The sequence below is a fragment of the Cladosporium halotolerans genome, assembly GCF_011745625.1.
Source record: "Cladosporium halotolerans strain TM138-S3 chromosome Unknown Sca26, whole genome shotgun sequence".
Classification (NCBI taxonomy): domain Eukaryota; kingdom Fungi; phylum Ascomycota; class Dothideomycetes; order Cladosporiales; family Cladosporiaceae; genus Cladosporium; species Cladosporium halotolerans.
This window is the reverse complement of record NW_027191477.1, coordinates 338,302-363,274: the sequence shown is the minus strand read 5'-3', so window position 1 is coordinate 363,274 and position 24,973 is coordinate 338,302. Positions and strand designations below refer to the sequence as shown.

The 24,973-nt window shown below is 57.0% G+C and overlaps 13 protein-coding genes across 13 annotated transcripts; 7 read left to right on the top strand and 6 right to left on the bottom strand.

Annotated features, from left to right (window-relative positions):
* Positions 1-2: 2 nt before the first annotated feature.
* WHR41_06401 (uncharacterized protein) lies at positions 3-596 on the bottom strand (the record flags this gene model as incomplete). The annotated part of the gene is made up of 1 exon (XM_069375006.1): positions 3-596. A coding segment is annotated over one exon (594 nt), but the record flags the coding sequence as incomplete, so codon positions are not given.
* On the top strand, positions 550-2,506 carry WHR41_06400 (uncharacterized protein; the record flags this gene model as incomplete). Its single annotated transcript, XM_069375005.1, has 3 exons — positions 550-1,262; positions 1,324-1,629; positions 1,718-2,506. Exons 1-3 carry the CDS (start codon positions 1,170-1,172, stop codon positions 2,504-2,506), a joined length of 1,188 nt encoding a protein of 395 aa, XP_069227489.1. The 5' UTR covers positions 550-1,169.
* A 35-nt stretch (positions 2,507-2,541) lies between these two features.
* On the bottom strand, positions 2,542-4,568 carry WHR41_06399 (uncharacterized protein; the record flags this gene model as incomplete). Its single annotated transcript, XM_069375004.1, has 3 exons — positions 2,542-2,819; positions 2,904-4,353; positions 4,406-4,568. 3 exons carry the CDS (start codon positions 4,566-4,568, stop codon positions 2,654-2,656), a joined length of 1,779 nt encoding a protein of 592 aa, XP_069227478.1. The 3' UTR covers positions 2,542-2,653.
* A 555-nt stretch (positions 4,569-5,123) lies between these two features.
* On the bottom strand, positions 5,124-7,259 carry WHR41_06398 (uncharacterized protein). Its single transcript, XM_069375003.1, has 2 exons — positions 5,631-7,259; positions 5,124-5,580 (listed from the first exon to the last, which is right to left on the bottom strand). The coding sequence occupies exons 1-2, from the start codon at positions 7,245-7,247 to the stop codon at positions 5,536-5,538; spliced, it is 1,662 nt and encodes a 553-aa protein (XP_069227477.1). The 5' UTR covers positions 7,248-7,259; the 3' UTR covers positions 5,124-5,535.
* A 404-nt stretch (positions 7,260-7,663) lies between these two features.
* Positions 7,664-9,298, top strand: WHR41_06397 (uncharacterized protein). Its single transcript, XM_069375002.1, has 2 exons — positions 7,664-8,003; positions 8,060-9,298. Exons 1-2 carry the CDS (start codon positions 7,794-7,796, stop codon positions 8,369-8,371), a joined length of 522 nt encoding a protein of 173 aa, XP_069227476.1. The 5' UTR covers positions 7,664-7,793; the 3' UTR covers positions 8,372-9,298.
* On the bottom strand, positions 8,016-10,885 carry WHR41_06396 (uncharacterized protein). Its single transcript, XM_069375001.1, has 2 exons — positions 8,664-10,885; positions 8,016-8,607 (listed from the first exon to the last, which is right to left on the bottom strand). The coding sequence occupies exons 1-2, from the start codon at positions 10,168-10,170 to the stop codon at positions 8,396-8,398; spliced, it is 1,719 nt and encodes a 572-aa protein (XP_069227475.1). The 5' UTR covers positions 10,171-10,885; the 3' UTR covers positions 8,016-8,395.
* A 644-nt stretch (positions 10,886-11,529) lies between these two features.
* WHR41_06395 (uncharacterized protein) lies at positions 11,530-14,721 on the top strand. Its single transcript, XM_069375000.1, has 12 exons — positions 11,530-11,711; positions 11,768-12,141; positions 12,207-12,516; positions 12,569-12,666; positions 12,720-12,777; positions 12,830-13,164; positions 13,229-13,469; positions 13,525-13,550; positions 13,607-13,659; positions 13,763-13,857; positions 13,914-14,244; positions 14,307-14,721. Exons 2-12 carry the CDS (start codon positions 12,047-12,049, stop codon positions 14,561-14,563), a joined length of 1,899 nt encoding a protein of 632 aa, XP_069227493.1. The 5' UTR covers positions 11,530-11,711; positions 11,768-12,046; the 3' UTR covers positions 14,564-14,721.
* A 407-nt stretch (positions 14,722-15,128) lies between these two features.
* Positions 15,129-16,311, top strand: rps1 (40S ribosomal protein eS1). The gene is made up of 3 exons (XM_069374999.1): positions 15,129-15,354; positions 15,442-15,943; positions 15,996-16,311. The coding sequence occupies exons 1-3, from the start codon at positions 15,233-15,235 to the stop codon at positions 16,137-16,139; spliced, it is 768 nt and encodes a 255-aa protein (XP_069227474.1). The 5' UTR covers positions 15,129-15,232; the 3' UTR covers positions 16,140-16,311.
* A 124-nt stretch (positions 16,312-16,435) lies between these two features.
* WHR41_06393 (Inosine triphosphate pyrophosphatase) lies at positions 16,436-17,666 on the top strand. The gene is made up of 5 exons (XM_069374998.1): positions 16,436-16,911; positions 16,983-17,056; positions 17,124-17,268; positions 17,324-17,360; positions 17,418-17,666. The coding sequence occupies exons 1-5, from the start codon at positions 16,738-16,740 to the stop codon at positions 17,543-17,545; spliced, it is 558 nt and encodes a 185-aa protein (XP_069227473.1). The 5' UTR covers positions 16,436-16,737; the 3' UTR covers positions 17,546-17,666.
* Positions 17,612-18,205, bottom strand: WHR41_06392 (uncharacterized protein; the record flags this gene model as incomplete). The annotated part of the gene is made up of 1 exon (XM_069374997.1): positions 17,612-18,205. The coding sequence occupies one exon, from the start codon at positions 18,203-18,205 to the stop codon at positions 17,612-17,614; it is 594 nt and encodes a 197-aa protein (XP_069227472.1).
* A 122-nt stretch (positions 18,206-18,327) lies between these two features.
* WHR41_06391 (uncharacterized protein) lies at positions 18,328-19,569 on the top strand. Its single transcript, XM_069374996.1, has 3 exons — positions 18,328-18,648; positions 18,702-19,363; positions 19,417-19,569. Exons 1-3 carry the CDS (start codon positions 18,437-18,439, stop codon positions 19,446-19,448), a joined length of 906 nt encoding a protein of 301 aa, XP_069227471.1. The 5' UTR covers positions 18,328-18,436; the 3' UTR covers positions 19,449-19,569.
* A 640-nt stretch (positions 19,570-20,209) lies between these two features.
* WHR41_06390 (uncharacterized protein) lies at positions 20,210-21,988 on the top strand. Its single transcript, XM_069374995.1, has 2 exons — positions 20,210-21,005; positions 21,066-21,988. Exons 1-2 carry the CDS (start codon positions 20,372-20,374, stop codon positions 21,914-21,916), a joined length of 1,485 nt encoding a protein of 494 aa, XP_069227470.1. The 5' UTR covers positions 20,210-20,371; the 3' UTR covers positions 21,917-21,988.
* WHR41_06389 (uncharacterized protein) lies at positions 21,019-22,908 on the bottom strand (the record flags this gene model as incomplete). The annotated part of the gene is made up of 2 exons (XM_069374994.1): positions 21,019-22,454; positions 22,561-22,908. 2 exons carry the CDS (start codon positions 22,906-22,908, stop codon positions 21,975-21,977), a joined length of 828 nt encoding a protein of 275 aa, XP_069227558.1. The 3' UTR covers positions 21,019-21,974.
* Between the last annotated feature and the right edge of the window lie 2,065 nt (positions 22,909-24,973).

The window sequence follows — 24,973 nt, the reverse complement described above, 5'->3', positions numbered from 1 at the left end:
CCCCCCCGCAACGTGCACGCGCTCTGCACGCCCGCCGTCCCCACGCTCGAACTCGCGCCCCAGACCAGCAGCGCCTCTCTCCCCCCTTCCTCCTCTCCCGTCTGCACGCCGTCCGACCCGCCCACGCGTGGAAGGCCCAGCGCGTCCCACGCGCTCAGCGCCGTGCAGAACGCTACGGGCAGCGTCGCGGCCTCGTTCCACGTCACGCCGGTCTGCGGCAGAACGGCAGCGTGCTGCCACGGCACGAGACACTTTTCCTGAAACGCGCCGTAGGCCGCCCCGCAGCAGCCTTTCCAGACCCAGCCGGCGTAGGCTGCTACTCGCGTCCCTGGCTGGAAGACGGGGCCCTCGTGCGCGTCTGGCACGTTTTCGCCGACTTCGAGGACCACGCCGGCGAGGTCGAAGCCTGTTGCGGTCGGGTAGGCGGCGGGCGGGATCAAGAGGCCCGTGGAGCGGATGAGGTGGTCGGCGGGGTTGAGGGCGAGGGAGCGGGTTTCGATGAGGAGGTCGTTGGGGCCCGGGCGGGGGGTGGGGAGGGGGAGGGTTTGGAGGGGTTCGGCTTTCGAGGGGGTGAGGGCGGCGAGGTGAGTCGGCATTTTGATTGATTAGGTAGGATTTGGGGATGCGTTGTTGGTGGATCGATAGTGTTATGAACAACAGTTTGACGTTTCTGGTGGGGCGTTGGAAGGGGTTTTGGAAGGAAAGGTCGAGGAGGAGCCGCTTATATGGACTCGGTGACCGTGCTGCGCAGTACCTTTCAATCCATCTTTCGAGTTCAACATGTTATACGTATGGACCTGGTGTCGTGCCTGGCGGCCAATCAGAGGCATCTGCTTCCGAGAGATGGCTAGCGTCGACGGCGGGTACGCTCGAAGCCGGGTCACCTTCGCGTAGTCCAACACCAAGGACACTGCAGCTCCGACATCCTTCTGACACTTTTAGCCAAACTTTCTCCTATGACCTAGTCACGTATCACTACCGCTGGCATGTAGATGACATACTAACGTTCACGAATCTCATGATGTACATTTGATTGCAAGTGAACGACAGATATATCTCGAAATCAAAAGATCTCGCCTCCCAAGTGTAAATGTGCCTCGCTCGGAGACATAACAATTCAGGGTGGTTTTGAAGCATTCACCGGGCGATAACCCGAGCAAGGGACGACCATGTCTTCAATTGCGTCGAATGAAGGCCGAAAGAGCAGAGTTTCGCGAAGATCGAGATACGGCTGTCGTAATTGCAAGCTTCGAAAACTTAAGGTACGCCTTTTTCGCAGATTAGTCTCTGTTTCATCGATTCCCTGACTCTTTCATTTATCAGTGTGATGAACAAAGACCACAATGCAGGAGGTGCCACTCCTTCGGCATATCATGTAACTTCCTGCCCAACATCCCCGACCTTCAACCTATCACCGTCGCTAGAGGGCAACAAGTGGTTTTTCGATCGCATGTGAGACCTTCGCGATGCTTGTCAAGCGGCGTATGGTCTTGCGATGGGTCCACCCGTTATGAGCTGAATGCAAAGTGTCAAGACTTCATCACCCGATATCTTGGACGGAGCCTCATCAGTCCCGACGACGCCGAGGTAGCACAAGTCAACCTCAGACTCCTTAAACTCGCCTTTGAGGTAAGTTTGCACCTTGAATCACTTGACGTGCCTTTGGCGTCGATCCTCAGAAACACCAGCCCGAGCTGACAGACAACACCACACGCAGCAACCCGCCCTAATGCACGCCTCCCTCGCCGTGGCCCACACCTACGACCGCTCCCTCCGAAACCCCCAACCGCCCCGTCCCACCCTAGCCGAACACTACCACCGCTCCCAAGCAACAACCCTCTTCAACCAACTCCTTAAAAACCCCCTCAAACCCGCCTCCCTCGACCCAACATGGGGCACAGCCGCCGCCCTCGCCGTCCTGACCTTCACCTCGCCCGACGCAGAAACGCCGGAGCAAGCATGGCCCATGGCGACCTCGGGGGCGTCAGATTTCGACTGGCTGCGGATCAGCAAGGGCAAGATGAGCCTGTGGCACGCCGTGAACCCTCTGAGGCCAGGGAGCATTTTCCGCATCATGGCGCCGACGTTCGCGGAGATGTTCGCGCCGCTGCCACGCAGGGGTACGGACGGTGTGCCCGGGCCGGTGGCTGATTTGTGCGGGATCGACGAGGAGTCTACGGGGGAGACGAACGCGTATTTCGAGGCTGCGCATGGCGTGGCGCGGGTTTTGGCGCTGCGGGATGAGGAGGTGGGGACGGGGCGGGTTTGGCTGTTTGTGAGGAGTTTCCGGGGGCGGTTTGCGGGTTTGCTTAGGGGGAGGGATCCGGTGGCGTTGGTTTTGCTGTACTTGTGGTATTGTAAGGCGGGGCGTGGGATCTGGTGGGTTGGGATGAGGGCTAGGGTGGAGTGTCCTGCTATCTGCATGTATTTGCAGCTGTACCATAGGGACAGACATGATGTGCTTGCGTTCTTGCCCGGGGGAGCTTTTGCCGGCATGTTGATGTAATCAGCAGGAGAGATCAAGAAGGGGCGGCGACGGCATCATGTATACAAAACAATTGTCATTTCAAATTCGATGCTGATAAAGCTAACGCCGTGACCACGCGATCTAAATCATCCAATTGCTTCCATATCCCTTTCACCAATCGACGAATCACAAGGTCGCCGAGTAAAACAGCGTCATCAGACTAGGCCCTCCACACAGTTGCTTCTGGTTGCCGGCACACAACATAAGGCCTTGCACGGGACACGTGCGTATCACCGCGCCGCCGGCCTCGTTGATGTCGTCGCCGCAGTAGCATTCGGCGCCGAACTCGATGCTGCAAGAAACAGTGTTAGCATCTCGCGTCAAAAGGAAATGGAAGGACGGTCAACGGGAAAAGGAACAAGTCCGTCCAACTCACCCAGCAAAATGCATCCCCTCCCCCTGGCAAAACCCCACACACATCTCGTTCGTCATGTTCGCATCGAACTTGGCCGGCCCCAGCAGCGCCCTGCCCGACGTGTTCGGATCCGTCAAGCAGCCCTTGTTCGCAAACTTGCCCACAGTCTCCTTCGCACGCGCCGGCACAAGCCTCTCATCGTCCGGGTCCGTGTTGTTGTACACATTGATGTACCCGTAGCCACCGCAGACCTCCTGCTGCGGGAGGTCCATCGTCCCGCCGCAGTTCCAGTTGCAGTCCCGCCAGCCCGAGATGGCGGTCGGGTTGATGACGGAGTCGCAGTAGCACTCCATCGCGTACTCGACGCCGCTGAGCCGGAAGCCGCGGCTGTTGCAGATCTCCTGGCAGAAGGCGACGGTCATGAAGGAGTAGTTGGACGTGCTGTAGGCCGTCAACGTGCGCTGCGTCCCCGCGCTGTCGTTGAAGCAGCCGAGGTATTGTTGATTGGGGGTTGGGTAGGTGGAGCCTACGGCGGGGCGGACGGTGGGGAGGGGGACTGAGTCGACGGTTTGGCGGATGACGGGTCTGGGGACGCTGGGGGGGCAGGTCATGGAGGAGGCGGACGCGGCTTCGGGGCCGAAGGTGATCTCGATGCAGCCGGGGAGTTTGTCGATGAGGCCGCGGGTGGGCTCGTCGACTTGAGGTGGTTGCTCGGGGCAGTTGAAGCCGAAGGCGCTGGATTGGGAGTCAAGGAGGATGGGGCAGTTGGAGATCTGCCCGAAGTCGTCGGTGGCGAGGCAGTTCTGCGTGGCGTTGGCGAGTACGTCTGGGTCCCAGCCGTTTTGAAAGTCGGCGTGGAAGCCGTAGCCTGTAGGATCGCCTTGGGAGAAGACGAACAAGCCATCGTCTGTCAGGTCGGGGACATCGGCGACGGCGTATAGCACTTCGAGGAAGATGTGAGGAATCTGAACTGGGTGAGTGGGAGGGCAGATACCGTTGTCGATAGCGCTTTGATAGGCGACGTGTGAGTTATCGGGCTTGTAAAGTTCTCTTCCGTTCCAGCAGCTTTGGAAATGGACTTGGGCACGCATCCCATTCTTGCATGAGGTATCGTGCATGTACTGCTTTTCAACAATCTCGTCGTCAATGCAGTTGAAACTGATTCTGTCTGCTACGGGACGACCAGGATACTGCTCTGTGCCGTAAGTGTAGGTCGTGTTGTCGTAGCTTCGCGCGGACTTGTCTCCTGACAAGATCATGAAGCCTTCGGGGAACGGCACAGTCTGGTTAACGTTGGGCCCACGTCCGAGATAGTATACCACGGCACCGTTGTGGTAGACTTCGTAGAACGAGCCGTTGGGATACTTGTAGTACAGCGTGGGCGCCCAGTAGGCGGACTTGTCGGTGCCGACTTCGCATGACGTGCACCGAGAGTTGAGCAACGAATCGAAAGTTGCATTCACGCCGATGTCTAAAAGAGTCAGCGAGATTGAACGGAATCCTTGAGTACACCGATGGCTTACTCGAGCCGCCTACAATAGAGTGAGAATGAGCAGCTAGGGTGCCAGGGTTGACGAGAGGGTCAATACGGCCTCGTTGGATGTTTGCGCAGTTGATACGGAAGAACGCGTCGGCGCTGCTCACAAGAGCGAACGCCAACGTGATGGTGGTGAAAAAGCGCGACATGTTCGCTGTCGCTGGCGAAGCGTGTCTGCAGTACGCGGCGATGCAAATGCAGTGACGGCTCTATTAATTTGGAAATACCAAGGAGGCGTTCGCTAAGATAGTGAGGAGGCCGGTCGGAGCGCGGCACATTCCCAAGGTGGTGGTCACTGATATGCTAAGGAGCCCTTGGCGTGGCTGAAGTGAGAGGTCGCGTTGGTCCGAAAAATGACCTTGATCGTCAAGGAAGATGTCCTGAACCCGATGTCGTCCAGCCGGAGCGCCCGCACGAAGTAGCATGAGGCGCCACATTTTCTCAATCGCTCGCGAAGATTGCCGGCCATCTGAGTGATCGCGAGTCAAAACAAAAACAGCCCGTGAGCGCGTGGTGGAATGGTGGAGGCAGACAAAGGAATGTGGCTCTCTCCGCGGCACTTCAGGCTCTCGGCTTCCGCGAAACCACGCCACGCACAGAAGGCAGTGCAGTAGCACAGGATACCAGCGCTGGCTGTCCGTTCAGATGTGGCATCGTTAACTTGGATGTTTGTTCGGTCATGGCACGGTTTCCTGGACAGAAGATCAACTCGAGACATGTAGATCATATTGGGGTATTCGATCAGGAAACCTGTCCGCAGTAGTAATTTCAAGACTTGCTATTCTTGCCTTCATCAGCATTGGCTATCATAGAACATCCCTCCGCAATTCGTGAGATCCCGCCCCAGCCTGAGGAATCTGATCTGCGAAACAAAGCAGTGCGGCCGTCTATTCGAAGAGTTTGCTCGAGAGAATCTTAGGAAAAAAAAAAGAAAGGACTTTTCATCAACAAGTACGCAAGTTTTTCGCCTGCGCTATGCCCTGTGGGACTTTTGCCCGGAAGCCCGGTTTTTGCTTTTTGGACAAAGAAGTCTATCGTCTGGGCAGGGAAGCAGATGGTTGCCTCTGCGGTCGTGCCGAAAAATCTCACACCAGCGGTGGGAAGGAAGGGTGCCGTTTATCCGTCGTCAGAAGTGGGTTTGTACATAATGGTCGTAAGGAACTGGAAAACGTCAGTGGCGGGTGCGGCTCTGGGGTCCTGCTGGTACTCACCTTTCGCTTGTATCTCGTGGTCCCACTAGTAGCCAGCACGCCATTTTTAATACTGCTGGTAGCAAGGTGATTGAGTACGGTGTGGTTCGGCATGATGAGCACGCTCGCGTCGTCTTTGTGCGGGGTGTTGCCGTTGAGGATGCTCTTGCCCAGGAACATGGGCAGTGAAGGCGGCTGCGGCAGGGTGTTGACGACTCGTGATGAACGCTGGAACCTCTCGTCGTTGGGAGTATTATAAGTATCCAAGTCGAGCAAGAACTGGGGAATCTGGTTCGTGTAAGTTGCGGTCGGGAGCGGCTGACGAGGCGGTTTCTGCTGGTCTTTCTGCTGGTCCTGTTCGGCCTTTGGCGTTTCCTCTGCGGGTGTGCGAGCCTGTGGTGTCTGCGAGGCGGAAGTTGACGTCTGTTTGTTGGCTTCATTTATCGCTGCTGAAATCCCACCCGCTTCTGTCTCGGGCGCCTGCTTTCCTTCCCTCACAGGGATCGTTTGCGCCTCCGCTTCCGCCGTACCCGAGACCTGACCTTGAGTCGCCGCGGCTCCTGGTATCGGCATGGGCTCGGCGGGTGCGGGAGCCTCCTTCTCTGTTGACTCGGGTAGCGGCGCCACCACCTCGATGTAGTTTACGAGTATATTTGTATAATCGACGGTCGTGGGGAGCTCGTGGGATGTCGTCATGTCCCCGTCCACGAGGAACTTGAGATGATGAGTCCCCGGCTTCAACTGCAGTGTAGTAGAAAAGCCTCCCTTCTTATCGCGGTGTAGTTTGAATTTCCGATCCCACTGCACGAAAGTGCCGGTCACGTACACCTTCTCGCCAGGTCCTTTCCACTCGATCTCCATAGGCACCGACGGCGCCAGAGAAGCCTGGTCCGCCGTGAATGCCTCGTTGTCTCCCATATCCTCATCATCCACCGTTGTCGAGCTGAGCACGCTCGCCCGCCGCGGTAGGCCATTGATGTCAGCCTGCCCTATGGGCGAGCTTATGTCCTGCGGCGTGATGATCGGTGACCCGGGCCCGTGTACCTCCTCGATAGGCAGCGGCAGCCTAGGTGGCCGACTAAAGTTGGAGGGTGGCAGGCCATATGGCGATCCAGAGTCGGGGTGTCCTGAGGGATAGAACTGGCCGCCTTCCTTCTCTGAGTATCCGGCCGACTGCGGGACGTCGACTGGGCGTGTGGAAGGCGAAGGAGAGGGTCTGTCGTCGGGAGAAGGACCGTGGGAGGCCGGTGTGTGGGATGCGGGCAGGGTCGAGGTGCGCGAGGGCGGGCGCTGGTGTCGCGAGGACTCGCTGCCCATGATGCTCGAGTCGGACTGCTGGCTGACGGACGAGTCCTCAGGCTTCAGGCGAGGGGTGCCACCGGTGGTGATGGAGCGGGCGCGGGAGTGCGAAGAGGCCGGGCTCTGTGCCACGGTGGCATGGGCGTAGGCGCGGGTGGGCTGGGCGGCAGTGACGGCGGAGCTGGTGGTGCTCAGGATGGAGGGCGCGCCGGGCTTCTGGTGGGCGTGGGCGAGGGCGTGGGCGCTGTGCTTGCGGCGGGCGACATGGCGGGCGACGGTGGGCGAGGTGGGCGAGGTGGCATTGGGCTTGCCGTCGCTGCTGCTCTGCGAGTTGCCCATCCCCGCGGGTGAGGGCGGGCGTGGGCGTGGGCGCGGGCGTGGGCGAGGAGCGGTGCGCTCGCCTGGGCGTGGCTCGTGGCTCGCGGGGCGGACGGTCTGCGGTGCTGCGGTGCTGCGGTGCTGCACTCTGCTGGCGGCTGGCGGCTGGCTGGTATGGCGCGGCTATGGGCAGCGCATGCCGTGGGTCGATTGGCGAGCCGGGCAGGAGGGCGAAGTACGTTGCACGTTGTACAGCAGCATCGGCCGCCGGCAGCTGCAGTGGCAGGCGAGGCGTGCTCTCGTGGAGACGAGGCGCTCGGTCGGTGGGGTCGCGCGGGCGGCGGAGTGGGTGCCGTACCGTTGCGCGCGGGTTGGTGCTGACAGCCCGACGACACACCATCCCGCCTGTCTGGACTGCACTCTGGCCCTGACATGTGAAAGTGTCGTCACGTGCTCTGTTCGATCATCGCCTGATCGTGTGTAACGAGCTGTACAAGCAACGCCAATCAGATCAATTGCGGTGGCACACTCTATCGACCGCCGCTGCACCCTCGATCATCAACCACAATGCACGTCGCCCTCTCCTGGCTGCTCACCATCCTCTGGTGGATCTGCTACCCCATCGGCATCCTCATCTACTACATCTTCACCTTCGTTCTCAACGTACTGCACCTGCTGTATCGCCCGATTGCATTCATCTTGCAACCAGTCGTCTATCTGGGGCAATTCATATTCGCAGTCCTCGCTCTCCCATTCCGCTTACTGGCAAGGCTTGAGGTAAGTATTCCATCGCCACACGAGAGCTCACAATGCTCAATTGACTCAATCAACAGCCTCTCTACAACTACGTCGGCGTCGCAGCCCTCCTCGGCGTCTGCGGCGGGCTATGTCTATTCTACATCTACAACGTCCTGCACCGCCTCCTCAGACTCGACTCGGCGCCCAACCCCGAACCCATCAAAGCCCGCACCGCCAAAGAATACCGACAAGACAAAGCGCGCAGCAAACGCAAAACCGAGCCCTTCGTCCTCCCGCCCGCCTTCTTCAACGCCGGCGCCGACGGCCTCAGCCAGTCCCCTCCAGGCGTCCGGAACCGCAACTTGCTCGATCAGACGATCATGGAGGAGATGGACTCGGACTATTGAATGCGTCCGCACGCTGGTCTATGTCTACGTCTGCACCACGGGAAGCTGCCTCTGCTTCACCCAGACTCTGGTCGAGTCTGCCGTGCCGTAGACAGCGGTCGCTTTGCGCTGCTTAGGCAGTTTCCACTCGCCGCCGTTCGGCGCGTCAACGTCCCACATGGAGATGATAGACGCGGCGAAGATCATGATTTCCTTAAAGGCGAAGGCGCGTCCTTTGCACATGCTGTGGCCGCCGCCTGGAGGAATGAAAGTTAGCGATTACCGTGCATTGGGGAACCTCAGTCAGACTTACCGTAAGGTCTCATGCTCCCCATCTCAGCGGAGCCCTTGCCGTTCTCATCATATTTCACGTGGCGGTCCGCCTTGAAAACCTCCGGGTCCTCAAACGCGTTGGGGTCGGTATTGTGGAGGTCGTGCGCAACGTGGACATACTCGCCCTTGCGCAGCACAATGCCCTGCACTTCCTTGTCCCTCGGCGACAGCACGAAATCCTTCTTCGCGACCTTCAGACTCCACGGCGCGGCATCAAGGCGCAAGCACTCGATGTAGCAGCTCTTCAGCAGCGGGCAGTTGGCGCACAGGCCGTCGATGTCGAGCTTCTCCAGGCGCGGCGCGTCCGGCACGACGAACTCCTGCCGCGGCTGCACGGCGCGCACGTACGGCGCGACCTGCTCGCGCAGCAGCGCCAGCAGCGCCTTGTCCGCGTAAATCCGCTCGAGCATCCAGAAGACCAGCGGGTTGGAGTTGGCGTTCGCGGCCCAGAGCAGCGCGAGCTCCGTCGCGGCGCGCGCCTGCATGCTCATGTCTTTCTTGCGGTACAGGTCGATGCGGCCTCTGACGACGGGCCCCACGTCGTCCAGGTCGCGCCAGTCGGGCCCCGGGTCCTCGCCCGCGACGTACTTGTCCATAGCGGTCTCGAACGCGAGCAGTTTGTCCGTGACGCTCTTCCGCGCAATGTGTGCGCGCGTGAGCGCGGGGATGGGGAACCAGCGCGGCAGGCCCGTGGCCAGCAGCAGGAAGCCCTCGTCCAGCGTCCACAGGTCGCGGATGTACTCCGGGTAGTTGTGGCCGAAGTCGGAGCCGATGATGGACGGGTTCGCGCACGTCGCGCTCCAGTCGCGCACGAGGTCGAGGAAGTTCGCCTCGACCACTTTCTCGCCCTTGGCGTTGGTCTTGATCTCGACGTCCGCGTTGCGCTCCCAGATCATTTGGTCGACAAGGGATTTGGAGCCTGTGACGAAGCTCGCGAGGTTCTCTTTGACCAGCTGCGCGGTGCGGGTCGTCATGTCGCCGAGCCCGGGCTCGGACATGAAGTTCTTGTACAGGGCGTTCAGACCGATGATGGCTTCGTCGTACTTGTGGCCCTCGCTCGCCAGCGGGAAGCCGAAGACTTTGCCCATGATGCCCCGGAAGAGTTCGAGCTCGCTGGCGTTCTCGGATTTGACGTTGACCAGCGCCGTCGCGAGGGGTGGCGAGAATAGGATGTTGTGGACCGTGCCGCCGAAGTTGAGGCTGTAGGCGCCGGACGGGTGGTAGAGCGCGCGGAGTCGTCGGGTGAAGCTCTGCGCGTCGTAGATCATGGAAGGAAGGTGGCCGATGATGGGAAGGGTGTAGGGGACCGAGGGAACGGGTTTGGCGCCATTGGGGCTTTGGTCGGCTTGTTTGGAGCTGAGGAGCCGAGTGATCGCGATGGTGATGACGAGCAGGATCGCTAAGGCCAGGACGGGTCGGTCGCTGAAGGCTTCGTAGATGGCGTTTGCGCGGAGCGCCATGGTATTTGGTGGCGGTGGAGTTGTCATGTTGGCGAGGCGGTTTGTGAATAAGGTGTGTCGGTAGGTCGTCTAAGCTTGCGATTTCTCCTGGATCGCGATGTTGATCTCCGATAAATAGTCCGGAAAACGCAGGAAAATGCCGCCGTGTAAAGAAAAAACTTTATCTGATGCAGAAGTCCAGGCGTATATGCGTATGAAAATGCAGTCAATGGAAAGGAGTACTGAAGAAATGCGAAGTCCTCTAAAGGAGAAACGGCCTCCACACCGGGGGACGACCGCACGTAATCAAGAGAATGCTGTGTTTTCTTTCTGGCGTTTCGCCCGCTCAATGCACCACACACGAAAGCAGGAAGCGTTCCCTGGGTGTTGACAGGTGTGGTTCTCTACACCTTGGACCGTCGCTATGAACGTTGAAGTTGTCAAGCGGGACTTCGTTCTTAGAGCAGTCCGCGCTCCAATCAGCTCACGCTCTCGACAGGCAAGTGGGGTTTATGGTCGGCGCCGACTTTGTGGTCTCTCTCGTTGGGCGGCTTCCGCGGAATCTAAGTGAAAGCAGCCTCAGGCGCTCACAGCCTACAAATGCTATGTATGCGAAGGAGAACTGTGTGACCCAATGCACTTGGTCGTGAGTGAATAGAGATCAGTGAAGCAGTTAGAGGAGCAGGGGCCACCCACAAAGGGTTTTCCTCCTTGCGAACGAGACCGCCAACATAGACACCAAGCAACACGAATTTCTTACCCAGATTCAACGGCACGCGGCTACCACGATACCACGTTCTGGTGACAAGGCCCACGCACATCACCTCGAATGTAACGATGCCATGAGCACGGTTCGCCTTCCGGGCGCGATGTCCACCAGCACTATTACCGGTGGCTTGAGGCATCCACTCGTGGCTTGCAGCCACCATGGCCGCCTCCCCGACTCATCATTCAGCAACCCCGTTGGATTGCTCCAGAACTCCAGAACGGCCCCGCGGCGACCATCCTGGAGCCGCAACTGCTCTCCCGTGGAGGGTCCTTGGGGATACTAGGACGCTTGTGAAGCCGGCGGCTGGTCTTTCGTCCAGCCGGTATAGGGTCGAGACCAGACGAATCTCCACTCTTCATCGCCCGTGGGGAAGGGAGACTATCACTCTCAGCCGCTGTCACATGTCCTAGCCAGGGTTCACCTTCATCAGCGTCCGGATTGCCAATTCCCGACAAGGCTCATTTCGCCGCTCCTTAGCAGAAACGCGGCCGCCGCACCTCTCCAGCGGCTTGTTTTCTGGGCACCTCCACCTCCAGACCTTGGCGCGGGGTCAGGTTGATCGCCTGAACAGCGCAGGCGAGCGCATCAGAACTGTGAAGAAGTATTGCTGACTGTGCTAAACCGTTTCAGCATCACAGTTTGTATATTTGCTCCAAACTATTTTTCATCTCGCCCCGCTGGTTGGGCACCGGTCGGCGATGTCCGCATTCTCTCAATATTTGAGCCGTTTGCCTCCGCCTGGACCACCTCGCCCATCGGAATGCCGATTGTCTTAGCCTCTTGGACGACCTCCACTTGGCCTGCAGCGAAGCATAACAAGGCAAGCCTCTTCGGTCACAGACTCAGCGCGGTCGTGTGCTTACCGCTATGGCCAAGGGCGAAACCTAAGCGCCTCGACCCTGTGCGTACGCAACGCAGGACCCCATGGGCACGCCGAAACGATGCTGGGGTTTCCCGCCCGATGCTGGGTGGGTGATCGTGGTCTTGGTAGTAAGTCTCTGAGCCATCGATGCCAATAAAGGTAAAGCGCGGACGAGCTGTCAGAGGGATATATGATACAGCGGCACGCGCGCGAGGTAAGGTCGATTGTTTCGCGTATCTCCTCATTCCTCGTGATCCTAGCAGCCGAGGTGATCTTTGTTCTATCCAGACACCATGGCGGAGAAAGAAGCCAACGGCATCCAGAAGGAGGATGCGGTTCGCAGCTCATCTCTCGCCGACATCAACTTGAACAAGAACCTAGACGCCAAGTCAGTTTCCTCGCGCAAGCAATAGACCCTCTTTTTCCAAGCACACAGCTGACCCACAAGCTAAGAGTCTCCAACCCGTTGGCGGACATCTCGTATAATGATCTTATGCACGATGTCGAGACCTTCTGCTCCGATAAAGGCCTTGTGGAGCACACCGATCTTGTCAAGAGAGGCGCCCTGATCGCGCAAGACCCGACCAACTTCGAAAATCTCGAGCTGCCCGATGATGAGCGCGAGGCTCTGCGCTTTGAATCCGCCCATCGTTGGAGGCACCCTCTTGCGCTCTACTTCACCATTATCGTCTGCTCAATCGGCGCCGCTGTCCAAGGATGGGACCAGACTGGTTCGAACGGTGCTAATCTCAGTTTCCCTGTCGTATGTATTCTCTACGGTCAATTCCAGCACGCCTCATCTGACGGCATCGCAGGAATTCGGTATCGGTGAAGGAGAGACTGAAGGCGCACCAAACCAAGTACGCGACAGTTGGCTGGTCGGTCTTGTCAACGCTGGACCCTACATTGGAAGGTGACAATGATGCCTGGAATACTAAGACCTGCTCATTTGCTGATGTGAGGTAGTGCTTTCATCGGCTGCTGGGTATCGGACCCCTGCAACTACTACTTCGGTCGCCGAGGCGTGAGTCGGACCGCCCCATCTTCCCCAAGAGTGATGTCTGACAATCATCCAGACAATTTTCATCAGCGCCATCTTCTGCCTTCTGACCCCTATCGGCGGTGCTGTCAGCCAGAACTGGGAACAACTCTTCATCACTCGCCTTCTCATGGGCATCGGCATGGGCCTTAAGGGCTCCTCGGTTCCTATCTTCGCCGCAGAGAACTCTCCAGCAAGGATTCGAGGCGCACTGGTCATGTCTTGGCAAATGTGGACGGCTTTTGGAATCTTCTTAGGCTTCTGTGCAAACCTCGCTGTCTACCAAGTCGGTGATATCGCCTGGCGCCTCCAGATTGGTTCTGCTTTCATCCCGGCAGTGCCGCTGACGATCGGGATATACTTTTGTCCAGAGTGAGTCCAGAATGAGGTGTGAAACTTTCAGTGCAGCCCTCATCTTGCTAACACGCCATGTCAGATCGCCCAGATGGTACATGAAGAAGAACCGTTACCAGAAGGCATACAAGTCTCTCCTCCGCCTTCGTCACCACCCGATTCAAGCCGCTCGCGACCTGTACTATATTCACTGTCAGCTCCAGATTGAGGCCAGCATCGTCGGCAAGACCAACTACGTGTCTCGTTTCCTCCAGCTTTTCACCATTCCTCGCGTCAGGCGTGCCACGCTGGCTAGTTTCGTTGTCATGATTGCGCAGCAAATGGTGAGTTACTCGTATCTGCGGAACATGGTGAAATGAAGCTAACCGTTTGGTACAGTGCGGCATCAATATCATTGCTTTCTGGTAAGCGAATAAACTCACACCATTAGAATTGACGGTCAATGCTAACCTCTTTGCAGTATGTCCACGTTCCGACGCAGCACAAGCTACCCAATGACCCTTGTCAACTGGCGTCTTTCGGGGCTTTTCGTGCACCTCACAACGCTTGAGAGATTCAAAGCCTCCTCATCATAGAGCACTGAGATAGATTCAATAGCTGACCTTTCTGTGAACAGACAGCTCTACCGTCTTCAGGCAGGCGGGCGCTAGCGAACGCAACGCCCTGATTGCCAGCTTCGGATTTGGTCTGGTCAACTTCGTCTTCGCCTGGGTAAGCACATGATATTGAAAATTTCAGACCGTTACGGCCACTGACAGTCATCCAAGCCCGCCATCTGGACCATCGACACCTTCGGCCGCAGGTCGCTACTTCTGTTTACTTTCCCGAACATGGCCTGGACTCTGCTCGCAGCTGGCTTCTGCTTCTACATCCCGAACGAGAGCAAAGCTCACCTGGGACTCGTCGCCTTCTTCATCTACCTCTTCGCGGCCTTCTACTCCCCCGGCGAGGGCCCAGTGCCCTTCACCTACTCCGCAGAAGTCTTCCCGCTCAGTCACCGCGAAGTCGGCATGGGCTGGGCCGTCGCCACCTGCCTGTTCTGGGCCGCTGTGCTCTCGATCTCTTTCCCTGCCATCCTAGCTGCTTTCACACCGACCGGTAAGCCCGCCTATACTCTCCTCCCCTTCAAATCCCACCGACTAACACACCTCCCTCCCCAGGCGCTTTCGGCTTCTATGCAGGCCTGAACGTCTGCGCCTTTGTGATGATCTTCCTCTTCGTGCCTGAGACCAAGCAGCGCACGCTAGAGGAGCTCGACTACATCTTCGCCGTTCCCGGCAAGAAGTTTATCGCGTACCAGACGCGCAAGGCCGCGCCGTGGTGGTTCAAGAGGTGGGTGCTGCAGCGCAAGGATGCTACGCTCGAGCCGCTTTATGATATGGATACTACGCTTGAGGGGAAGAAGGGAAAGGTTTGATTTGGGTGAGGTAGAGAGAGGGAGGTGAGGAGAGTAAGGGAGTAAGGGAGTGAGGGAATGAGTGGTGCTGAGGAGGGTGGTGATGGCTAGAGGGTGTGAGGATAGGTAGGGAGCCGTAAACTAGACGATTTACGAATATGTGTTTCACGCCGAAAGAACCTTGTGCTTGTCAATGGAATCAATCGACGACATCATTGGATCCGCCGTACTGCAAGCAATATCTGGTCCGCTTGATCTTGATAGAGACGATTGTACCGCACGGCGTATTCTGTGGAACATTGAAGATGTTGAGAGGCCGTCCATCTCACGTGAGGGATGTCATCCGTATGGCTCAGATAGACGAGGTCCAATTTCTTCCCATGCATTGACTGTGAGGCTTCAGGCAAATCAGGAATCTTGAGTGCAGTCGGAGTCTGGCTCCGTCAATTTTGTTCATCATCGGCCGTCTTCAAAAACAGCTTCGGCTGATCATCGGAATCGCTCGACGGCAGCGGCAGCGGGAAGAGCGGCAGCATCCGCGAGTGCGACGCTCATGGTGGGCACGAATTCAGGCTTGGCGAGTCCAAAGCGAAAGCCTCCATTTGCATCCAGCGCAATTTCGAGACTTTGCTTGACCACGACGTCGCCGACAACCACTACTAATCTACAGCTTCTTGACATTCCGCAAACATGGCGGTTGGCAAGAACAAGAGATTGTCCAAGGGCAAGAAGGGCTTGAAGAAGAGAACCGACCCCTTCGCGAAGAAGGACTGGTACTCCGTCAAGGCCCCCTCCACCTTCGCCATCAGAGAGTACGCCGCACCACCACCCACCACCGATCGCACCGGACGAGAAAAGAGCGCTGGGGAATTGAGAACACCGTACTAACACTCTGCCAGTGTCGGCAAGACCCTCGTGAACCGCACCACCGGTCTCAAGAACGCCAACGACTCTCTCAAGGGCCGTGTCTTCGAGGCTTCCCTCGCCGATCTCCAGAAGGATGAGGACCACAGCTTCCGCAAGATCAAGCTGCGCGTCGACGAGGTCCAGGGCAAGAACTGCCTGACCAACTTCTACGGTCTGGACTTCACCCACGACAAGCTCGCCTCCCTCGTCCGCAAGTGGCAGAGCCTGATCGAGGCCAACGTCGTCGTCAAGACCACCGACGACTACCTCCTCCGTCTTTTCGCCATTGCCTTCACCAAGAGGCGCCCCAACCAGATCAAGAAGACCACCTACGCGCGGTCTTCCCAGATCCGCCAGATCCGCAAGAAGATGGTGGACATCATGTCGAGGGAGGCTTCCAGCTGCACCCTCAGCCAGCTCACCACCAAGCTCATTCCTGAGGTTATGGGCCGTGAGATTGAGAAGGCCACCCAGGGCATCTACCCTCTGCGCGACGTACGTATCGGCGAATTGTTCATCTTGCGCGCATTTCTAACAATCACTTTAGGTCCACGTCCGCAAGGTCAAGCTCCTCAAGGCCCCCAAGTTCGACCTCGGCAACCTCCTCTCCCTCCACGGCGAGTCCACCACCGACGAGTCTGGCCAGAAGGTTGAGCGTGAGTTCAAGGAGACCGTTCTTGAGTCTGTGTAAGCGGGACGCTAGGATGATGGGATGAGTTTTTGGCGGCGCGCCGCCTTCGAAACGTGGAAAGTTATCGGCGTTAGCAGTGCATTTTCTCAGTGCTAGCATTGCGGCAATAGATGCGACGTAACTAGCCACGGAGTCAAGAAATCGGTTCGAAAGTCACAATGCCTGTCCCGTATTCTTGCTGCCGAAACGATTTTCTTTTGATACCCATACTGTTCTCCGGCCTCACTACACGTTTTGATCACTCAACCATCGCAGCCACTGCAATTGCAGTTCACTCCGCATTGGCAGAGAACATCAAAGAAAATGTCACACCCGGCCAAGCCCCACTGCAACGCCGAAGCTGCGGTGTCCAGAAACGTGACGGCGCTGTTTCCTTTTCTAGCATGTAGAGAATCGATACTAGTATTCCAGAGGGTATATATTGTTCGGCTGAGTCCCTTGACGCCATTCTTGATCCTCGCGTTTCCCCATAGATAAAGCGCTTCCGATCTTGCTGCCCCGCCATACTGCACGTAATATCTCGCGAGGATTGTAAACCTTTCCTCCTCAATCAACGTCACACTTTGAAGACACATTCTACCTCAAAAAAAAAATCACAATGGCGCCCAAAGAGCTCAACTTCATCACCGGCAACAAGAACAAGCTCGCCGAGGTGCAGGCCATCTTGTCCGAGACGCCCGTGCAGCTGCAGTCGCAGAACGTCGATCTAGTCGAGATCCAGGGCACGATCGAGGAGATTTCGACGGATAAGTGTCGGAGGGCTGCTGAGGCGGTATGGCACTCACTGACCTCACTAGGTTTCGTAATTGGGTGGTGACTCAGGACTGACGATGCACAATACAGGTCAAGGGCCCGGTTTTGGTCGAGGACACATGCTTATGCTTTGATGCGTTCAGCGAGCTGCCTGGTCCTTACGTGTATGTAAAACCACCGAGGAAATATTACTTGTGCGAATTAATTTTCTGACATGGATTGATCCTATAGAAAATGGTTCCTCAAGGCTCTCGGCGTGGAGCAATTCCATAAGCTGCTCGAGGGCTTCGAGAACAAGTCCGCTCAGGCAGTGTGCACCTTCGCCTACTGCGAGAGCCCCGGCCATGAGCCGATCGTCTTTCAGGGCAGGACGCCGGTAAGTTTCAGGATATGCTATCTACATTAGAGCCAAGTACTGACTGCGATTGAAGGGCAAAATTGTCGCGGCTCGCGGGCCGACTGATTTTGGTGAGAAATCTTTCGATAGTTGCCCGTCCGAAAGCAAATACTAACGATCTCTTCAAGGCTGGGACGCATGCTTTGAGTACGAAGGCCAGACGTACGCTGAGATGCCCAAGGCGGAGAAGAACAAGATCTCTCACCGCGGAAGAGCGCTCGCGAAGCTCGTTGAGTGGCTCAAGCAGGAGGTGTAAATGGGCGCGTAGGAAACTTTGCCCGCAGCAAACGCAGAATATGATAGACGTCGTCAATAGATTCTCTTAACCGTGCAAGAACTTAGGGTCGTCCTCTGGCTTCTCAGAAGACTGCGCCGCGGCCTCTCCATCCTTGCCGTGATCCTTCTTCCAGTTCTTGATCCACTGCTCGATCCTGTCCACATTCGAATCGATCTCCTCCGTCTTTTCGCTCCTGAGCTCTACCACGATCTCCTCATCGTACGCCTCCCGCGCCTCGTTCAGCAGCACCTCCATGATCTCGCAGTCCATGTTCTCCTCCAGCTTCTTCCCACTGTAGCCGCGCGCTTTCAGGCGATCGTAGAGCACACCGTTGTCGCAGCGAATCACGCAGACCAGATCGATCATGCTCGGAGGGAACAGGTCGCAAGCGTGCCAGTCGATAATCTGCCCGCCCTCCTCGAGATCATTCTCCACGCAGTCCAGCAGACGGTCTTCGTCCACGATCTGGAGGTTCGGGTCTTCGGGGTCGTCTGAGGCTTCGCCGATGCTGTGCTTCTTCACGACGTCGTTTATGCTCAGGTGGTGCAGGCCGGTTCTGTTTGCAAGCTCTTCGCAGTGCGTGGACTTGCCGGTGCCAGGCGTGCCGGTGATGATGATGTTTGGTTCGGTGCGAAGCATCGTGGTGATTCTTCTGAAAGTCGCAGTGGTATTTGCAATCCTAGTATGGCGCAAGAATGTGGGCGCCGTTCGTTTGAGAGCTGATAGTCGAGGGAGCATATGACGTTGTTGGTGGGCAGCTCGGTGATCGCTGGGAACTTTCAGAATTTGTTTCGCGCGCGGAGGGGCTGTTTGGAGCCGATCAACACCCAGCCGGCGCATTCAGGAAACCCTTGCACGACCGCGACGAAGATGTTCGCTCGCAGAGCAGGGCTCTTGCGCGTCCAGCAGCCCTTCATCAAACCTAACGCGCTCCGCCCTTTCTCGACAACCGAGCTCGGCAGCGGCGTCAAGATCGCGTACGACTTCTTCGAGCCCGCGAAGGAGGCCACCGCGAAAGATGCTCCCATCGTCTTCATCCACGGCCTGTTCGGCTCGAAGAGAAACAACGGGAGCATGAGTAAGTACGCTCCAGCCCGCGCTCTCCCACGCGACCACGCCGCTCACGAACGACCAGGGTCTTTGCCCGCGAGCTGAACCGACCCGTTTACGCGATCGACTTGCGAAACCACGGCGACTCGTCGCACGACCCTAGACATGACTACACTGCCCTCGCCGAGGATGTGGAGGGCTTCTTGGAGAAGCAGAACATCAAGGACAGCACGCTGATTGGACACTCGATGGGCGCGAAGACTGCTATGGCTGTCGCGCTGCGGAAGAAGACCCCGATCAGCAATCTGATCAGCGTCGACAATGCGCCTGTGGATGCTGCACTGCACAGTGGCTTTGCGAAGTACGTAAAGGGCATGAAGAAGATTGAGGAGGCGGGTTTCAAGAAGCAGAGCGAGGCGGATGCGGTTCTGAAGGAGTACGAGGAGTCCATGCCCGTTCGCCAGTTTCTGCTCACCAACCTTATGAGAGGTCCCGACGGAGTGATGAAGTGGCGCATTCCGATCAAGTACCTTTCAGACGCGCTGAACAACATGGCCGACTTCCCATTCAACAATCCGGATGAGGCACGATGGGAAGGCCCTGCGCTTTTCGTAAGAGGAACGAAGAGCCACTATGTTGCGGATGAGATGCTGCCGACAGTGGGACGATTCTTCCCTCGATTCGAGCTGGCGGACGTTGATTGTGGCCATTGGGTCATTTCGGAGAAGCCTGAAGACTTCAGGAAAGGTAAGTCGTTTTCGTCCCCCAAAGACAACTTCACTTTGCTAATGATCATCAAGCTGTCGTCGAGTTCCTCCAAGATAAAGAGTAGGTCCTGCTCGTATTTCTGCTACCATATAATAGACTTCGCTTCTTGTAAGATGTTTTTCTGTATATATCTACATCAAACAGGGTTCTCCTAGACTACCCATACAATTCCTTGGTGCTATCAATCTTTACATATCACTTGTAGAGCATTTCAACCCAGTTCTCCGCGGTGGTGTAAGGTATCCGGTAATGCCTACCTTATCTTATCAGCTTTCATTGCTTTTGCTACCTCCGGACCTCCTCGCTGCCGTTTAGCTCGATTAGGCAGTCACGCCGCGAGGTCTGGCCTTACCAACGCGCACAAGGCGGGCATAGCCCTAGGCGCGTCCTCCGGTGTTCGGCTGGGGTTTAAGGCGATTAGACCCACATGCAAAGCTGACTGGGACCGGACATGTGCGCAGAATGACTCTTTGTACGGTGTTTTGCTCCGAAAGTGGGCGGCTTCCTCAACCGAATGCTTCCAACTTATCATATCGGGAGCCAATGAACGGATTTTCCATACTCTCGAAGCCTTCCCGCGGCAACAAAGCCTCAATAGGTTTTTCAAAGCATTCGTCGATCGCTTTGCTTCTTTCTTGTCCATCGACGCCCGCTAGATATATGGTTGACCCACTTCCTGCTGCAAGCCATTGGCGCGCTAGATGGTCAAGCGAGGAGAAGCTCGAGCGCTACCGGATCAGTGGCCGCAGTTGAGAGCAGGGCCCCGCTCCATTGCACCGCAGATACTACCACTGATAGCGAATCACAAGCGGATGGTGTATTTCCGTGTCAGAGACGGCAGTCATAGGTAACATGGATATGCAGTAGCGTTGCAATGGAACCCGACCCGACAGTCGGCAGCTTCGGTATAATAGATTACGATAAAGCTCCTCCCACCTCTCGTTTCCTCTTCTCGAGTTTCTCCCACGGTATCCAGGATCTGCAGAGATGTTGTCGCTCACCACCCTCGCTCTCACGGCGCTCCCCATCGCTCTTGCTCAGAGCAGTAACGATGAGCAGGTCATCGGTGTCTACATGTTCCACCGCCATGGCGACCGCACGGCCAAGATGACTCCTCCCGCCAACTTCACCGGCCTAGGCTACGAGGAAGTCCACAGATCTGGACAGTACTACCGCAGCAGGTATATCGCCCCGGACGCCGACTTCCGCATCAACGGCGTCAACCCCGACATCGTCAAGCAGACGCAGATCGCCGTGTCCTCTCCGGAAGATGTTGTCCTTCAGGACTCCACTATGGGCTTCCTTCAGGGCCTGTACCCTCCCGTCGGCGATGACTTGGCCACCACGACTCTCAGGAACGGTACCGAGATCACTGCCCCGCTGGACGGCTACCAGCTTATTCCCGTCACGCAAGTCGACAGCGGCACTGATAGCGAGAACAACGCTTGGCTGCAGAGCGCCACTGGCTGTGGCCAAGCCACTATCAGCTCGAACCAGTACTTCTCCAGCAAGGAGTATAATGACCTGCTGGCGAGCACTCAGGATTTCTACACTGGTCTGACCCCTGCTCTCGAGCGTACATTCAACGAGAGCGAGATCAGCTACAAGAATGCCTACACTAGTAAGTATTGCAGTGTTTTTGAAATCCAGATGTTTACATTCAGTTGCTAACGAGATTCAGTTTGGGATCTTATCAACGTGGCCCAGATCCACAACTCCACCTACGGAGGCTCCGACCTGATCAACAACACTAGCTTCGAACAGCTCACTGGGCTGGCAAACGCTCACGAGTGGGGCCTCGCTTACAACGAGAGCGAGAGCGCCACCGAGAATGTCCGCGCCATCAGTGCCATGGTGCTCGCGGGCGAGATTGTCGAGTTCCTGAACAAGACCATCACCAGCGAAGGCAAGCAGAAGATCGGCGTCCAGTTCGGCGCGTACGCGACCTTCGCTTCATTCTTTGGTCTCGCCGGCCTGCAGAACGTCAACGACGACTTCCGCGGCGTCGTCGACTACGCCAGCTCCATGACCTTCGAGCTCTTCACCAACTCCTCCGTGACCGTCTCCGCCGACAACTACCCGTCCGAGGACGAGATTTACGTCCGCTTCCTGTTCTCCAACGGCACCGCGACGAACGAGTCCGAGCCGACCCCGTACCCCCTCTTCGGCTCTGGCCAGACTGCCATCAGCTGGAAGGAGTTCACCGCCGGCATGGACAACTTCGCCATCCGCGACAACGAGCACTGGTGCACCATCTGCGGCGAAACCGATGGAACTTGCGCCGCGTATGCGTCGGAGAGCTCGGGCAACGACGGCGCTTCAGCTTCTGCCTCTTCTGGAGAGAAGAGCGGCAACGGTCTCAGCCCGGCCGTGAACGGCGTCATCGGCGCCATGGTCACCCTTGCGGTCGTCCTGGGCCTCGAGGCATTGATCCTAGTGGTCGGTGGCTTCAGGGTCGTGAGCAAGAAGAGACTTGCGGCTGCCGCTGCCGCGACGCCGGTCAATGGCGGCGAGCCCAAGAGCGCCGCGTAGATGGATGTAGATGTTACGACGACGCGACGAACATGATATGTAGACACGAATGTCAGAATCATTCCCCATCCACCCATCCATCAATCCACGGGAAGTCCTGCACGAAGTCGCCGGCCGGCTCGTCGATGTTCGTCTCGAGTGCCATCGAATCAGGGCGCTGACTGTAGAGCCTCCAGCTCTCTTCGGCGATGTTGGAGGGATTCGTCTCGTTGGCGTCCTCGCTCACGTGGTTGTTGACCATCACAAGTGCGCAGTGCACGCCCTGCGGCCGGAGCTGGTTGTGCAGGCTGACGACGACGTTCTGCTGCGCCGATTTGCACACGCCCAGCGCGAAGTAGTTTGGTTCCGGCGCATGAGCGAGCCAGCCGCTCGTCACCAGCAGCGCCGGCTTGTACTCTTGCCTGCCTGCGAGATGCAGGAGCTGTGGCGTTGCCCATTGAGCAACCGTGTAGAGACTGATGACGGACAGCTCGAGGTTCTTTCTCAGGCCTTCGGCAGATTCTCGAAGCAGCCAAGTCTCTGAGGTCTTTGCAGCGTTCTACAAGCATCTGGTTAGTCGCGAAGCTCAAGCTTACAATGAGATTGTCACGGAGATTAAACATTCGCTCAGCTGCTGGCGAACCGTTGTGAACAGTGAGACATACTGCAAAGATATCAGAAAATCGTACACATGTGACTTCAGTGAACCACCTACCATAATGAACGCATTCAATCGGCGTCCCAGCGAGAATATACTCAATCTCTTGCAGAGCGCGATCTAAATCCGCCGGTACCGTCAAGTCCACGGTGATCGTGCTGACTTGCACCTGCGGCGCGTTCGAATACACGATGAACGCGTCGTCACTCAGCCTCCTCTGATTGCGAGACAGCAAGACGATCTTTTCGAATCCGCCCCGTGCAAAGCGAGAGGCGACGTGCACGCCGATGCCAGGTCCAGAGCCAAATATCACCAGTGCGCCGCGCTGCGCAGAGTAATGCGAGCCATTGGTCATGGTTGTGACTCGAGAGACCTAGCAGCCCGTGCTTTCTTGTGGGTGAAGTCAGATTCGGAGATAAAAGAAAGTGCAGAAGATGATCATCAGGATATCGATCCGAGGTCAAGGATCGCCTGCGCTCTCACTTTTACTTTTTGCCATCTTGGGCACCGACACAAAGCGTGGACGGGGCATCTTCGCCCATGTGATGATGCTAGAGTCCGTCATCGGGCCTCAACTTTGCCATGTAAGCGTCGAGATTGCACGCGGCGCCATTCGCTGCATCAGACGACCTGATTTGATCGAGGTGAAGACTGTCACGTGGATTGTACTGGTACAGGCGCCTTCACAAGTGAAAGGACTGCAGCCTGCAGCAGTGAAGTGAAGTACCAGCGTAGTGAGTTACACACGTGAACGTCGAGTCAGGGCTCGTTGCCTATCGTTGCCTGCCCCCGCCAAGACTTGGCTGGCTCGTGCTTTCGGGCAGTCTATATCAACCTCACAACGCCCCCTTTCGTGCTAGACTTTCCTTTCCCCATCCGAGTGCAAGGGCATTACGCATATCAGTGAGGATTCGTCCGAGATTGCGTTTTTGCTAGTTGAAAACTATCAACTGACTGCTTCACATGGTCTTCGGATCGTGTGGGAATTTTTGGCCACCCCACCGTCTTTACGACGAGATAATTTTCATCAGTCTGCTCCGCGGTACCGCGGGGCACTGGAGAAGACACAAGCCGAATCGGGCTCCAGACTCCATTTGACCTCGTCACCATATCCGAATTACCTGCGAATGCGACAACGGTCTTGAATGGCCATCCCGCCAGTCCGCTTGACACGCGCTGGTAGGTAGCGTCGGTCGACATGTAAACGTGCTTGCTCACGGCTAAGCAGCAGTATGTAAATAATCCTCAACGTTGCGCAGTCGTAAATGGCGACGCTCTACTGCGATTGGGCCTCAAACCGCTGGCGCCACTGTAGGTCTACATCTATAATATGTCTAATTCTGTCTTACAAGATCCCGCAAGACTGACATAGTCCGCCAGTCCAGTTGCATGTCATTCGTTCTGACGCTCGAATCCCCATTCACTGTCAGAATACGGACTGGCATGTCATTCACATGTCTGACTCCGTAATGCCGCCGCATGCAGGCAGGCAATCGGCAAGCCGCAATCGCACAGCCTGACCTTCCCCCAAACGCCATTCACTCAATTCACAATCGCGCAAACTTGACGTTCGCTTTGTGGTCATGCCAGGTCAAGAGCAGACATGCGTTCCAGACACGGCACAAAGAAGTCGGCGGTGTCACGCAAATCCTCTCGTGGCAAGCGCGAAGTATCGCTTCTTGATATCCCCATGGACGACATGACTGATTTGACGGCGTCTCTGCCTGTAGAGACATCGCAGTCCGAGCTTAACGATCAAGTCCCTGACAGCGATGACATCCAAATGGGGGAAATTGACACCGACCTGATCATTCTCGACGATGACAGCGAAGACCTCGTGGTGGGAACAACCGCGGATATCTCCGTTGACGATCCGTACAACTTCGAGGAACCAGAAGATGCCAACCTTCGCCTAGAGCTATTCACCAACATCTGCCGTGGCCAAAAGGTCGAGCTCAAAAACCTCGTCAAACCGCCCGAATGCAACACATACTTCGACCAGGGGGACGATATCCTGAGAGTGTACCTCCACAACACCATCTTCACCGTCAAGGTCTGGATGAATTACGACGCCGCAGAGGAGCGGTTCTTCAGGGGCGACAGAGCCATGGCATGCGGCAAGCTGCGCCTGCCCGACGAAAAGTCGGAATCGCTCAACAGTATTGATCCGAGCAACCTTAATTTCCGCCACGTCCGGTTCGACATTTGCACTCCCTTCCGCCCCCTCGCGCAAGTAACATTGGAAGTTATCCACCAGCGCAGCGGCATTGCCCAGCTTCGATGCAAAGGCGATCACGTCGGCGACGGTACTCGCGTGCTGTGCGAATTCCTGAACACCTGCAACAGAGCTATTCGCGATCGCGGAATGATGGATCCTATGATGGGCCTGACGATGTCGGACTTGGAATGGTTCGCTACGT

Coding starts and splice junctions, on each gene's coding strand:
- WHR41_06396 (XM_069375001.1), bottom strand. CDS start 10,170: ATGACAACTCCACCGCCACCAAATACCATGGCGCTCCGCGCAAACGCC. Junction 8,608..8,663: donor GGGGAGCATGAGACCTTACG/GTAAGTCTGACT, acceptor TCATTCCTCCAG/GCGGCGGCCACAGCATGTGC.
- WHR41_06390 (XM_069374995.1), top strand. CDS start 20,372: ATGTTGTCGCTCACCACCCTCGCTCTCACGGCGCTCCCCATCGCTCTT. Junction 21,006..21,065: donor CTACAAGAATGCCTACACTA/GTAAGTATTGCA, acceptor AACGAGATTCAG/TTTGGGATCTTATCAACGTG.
- rps1 (XM_069374999.1), top strand. CDS start 15,233: ATGGCGGTTGGCAAGAACAAGAGATTGTCCAAGGGCAAGAAGGGCTTG. Junction 15,355..15,441: donor TCCACCTTCGCCATCAGAGA/GTACGCCGCACC, acceptor ACACTCTGCCAG/TGTCGGCAAGACCCTCGTGA. Junction 15,944..15,995: donor GCATCTACCCTCTGCGCGAC/GTACGTATCGGC, acceptor CAATCACTTTAG/GTCCACGTCCGCAAGGTCAA.
- WHR41_06397 (XM_069375002.1), top strand. CDS start 7,794: ATGCACGTCGCCCTCTCCTGGCTGCTCACCATCCTCTGGTGGATCTGC. Junction 8,004..8,059: donor GCTTACTGGCAAGGCTTGAG/GTAAGTATTCCA, acceptor CTCAATCAACAG/CCTCTCTACAACTACGTCGG.
- WHR41_06395 (XM_069375000.1), top strand. CDS start 12,047: ATGGCGGAGAAAGAAGCCAACGGCATCCAGAAGGAGGATGCGGTTCGC. Junction 12,142..12,206: donor AACAAGAACCTAGACGCCAA/GTCAGTTTCCTC, acceptor CCACAAGCTAAG/AGTCTCCAACCCGTTGGCGG. Junction 13,660..13,762: donor AATGACCCTTGTCAACTGGC/GTCTTTCGGGGC, acceptor TTCTGTGAACAG/ACAGCTCTACCGTCTTCAGG.
- WHR41_06391 (XM_069374996.1), top strand. CDS start 18,437: ATGTTCGCTCGCAGAGCAGGGCTCTTGCGCGTCCAGCAGCCCTTCATC. Junction 18,649..18,701: donor AACAACGGGAGCATGAGTAA/GTACGCTCCAGC, acceptor ACGAACGACCAG/GGTCTTTGCCCGCGAGCTGA. Junction 19,364..19,416: donor GCCTGAAGACTTCAGGAAAG/GTAAGTCGTTTT, acceptor ATGATCATCAAG/CTGTCGTCGAGTTCCTCCAA.
- WHR41_06398 (XM_069375003.1), bottom strand. CDS start 7,247: ATGGGCAACTCGCAGAGCAGCAGCGACGGCAAGCCCAATGCCACCTCG. Junction 5,581..5,630: donor CCACGAGATACAAGCGAAAG/GTGAGTACCAGC, acceptor GACGTTTTCCAG/TTCCTTACGACCATTATGTA.
- WHR41_06393 (XM_069374998.1), top strand. CDS start 16,738: ATGGCGCCCAAAGAGCTCAACTTCATCACCGGCAACAAGAACAAGCTC. Junction 17,269..17,323: donor TCTTTCAGGGCAGGACGCCG/GTAAGTTTCAGG, acceptor CTGCGATTGAAG/GGCAAAATTGTCGCGGCTCG. Junction 17,361..17,417: donor TCGCGGGCCGACTGATTTTG/GTGAGAAATCTT, acceptor GATCTCTTCAAG/GCTGGGACGCATGCTTTGAG.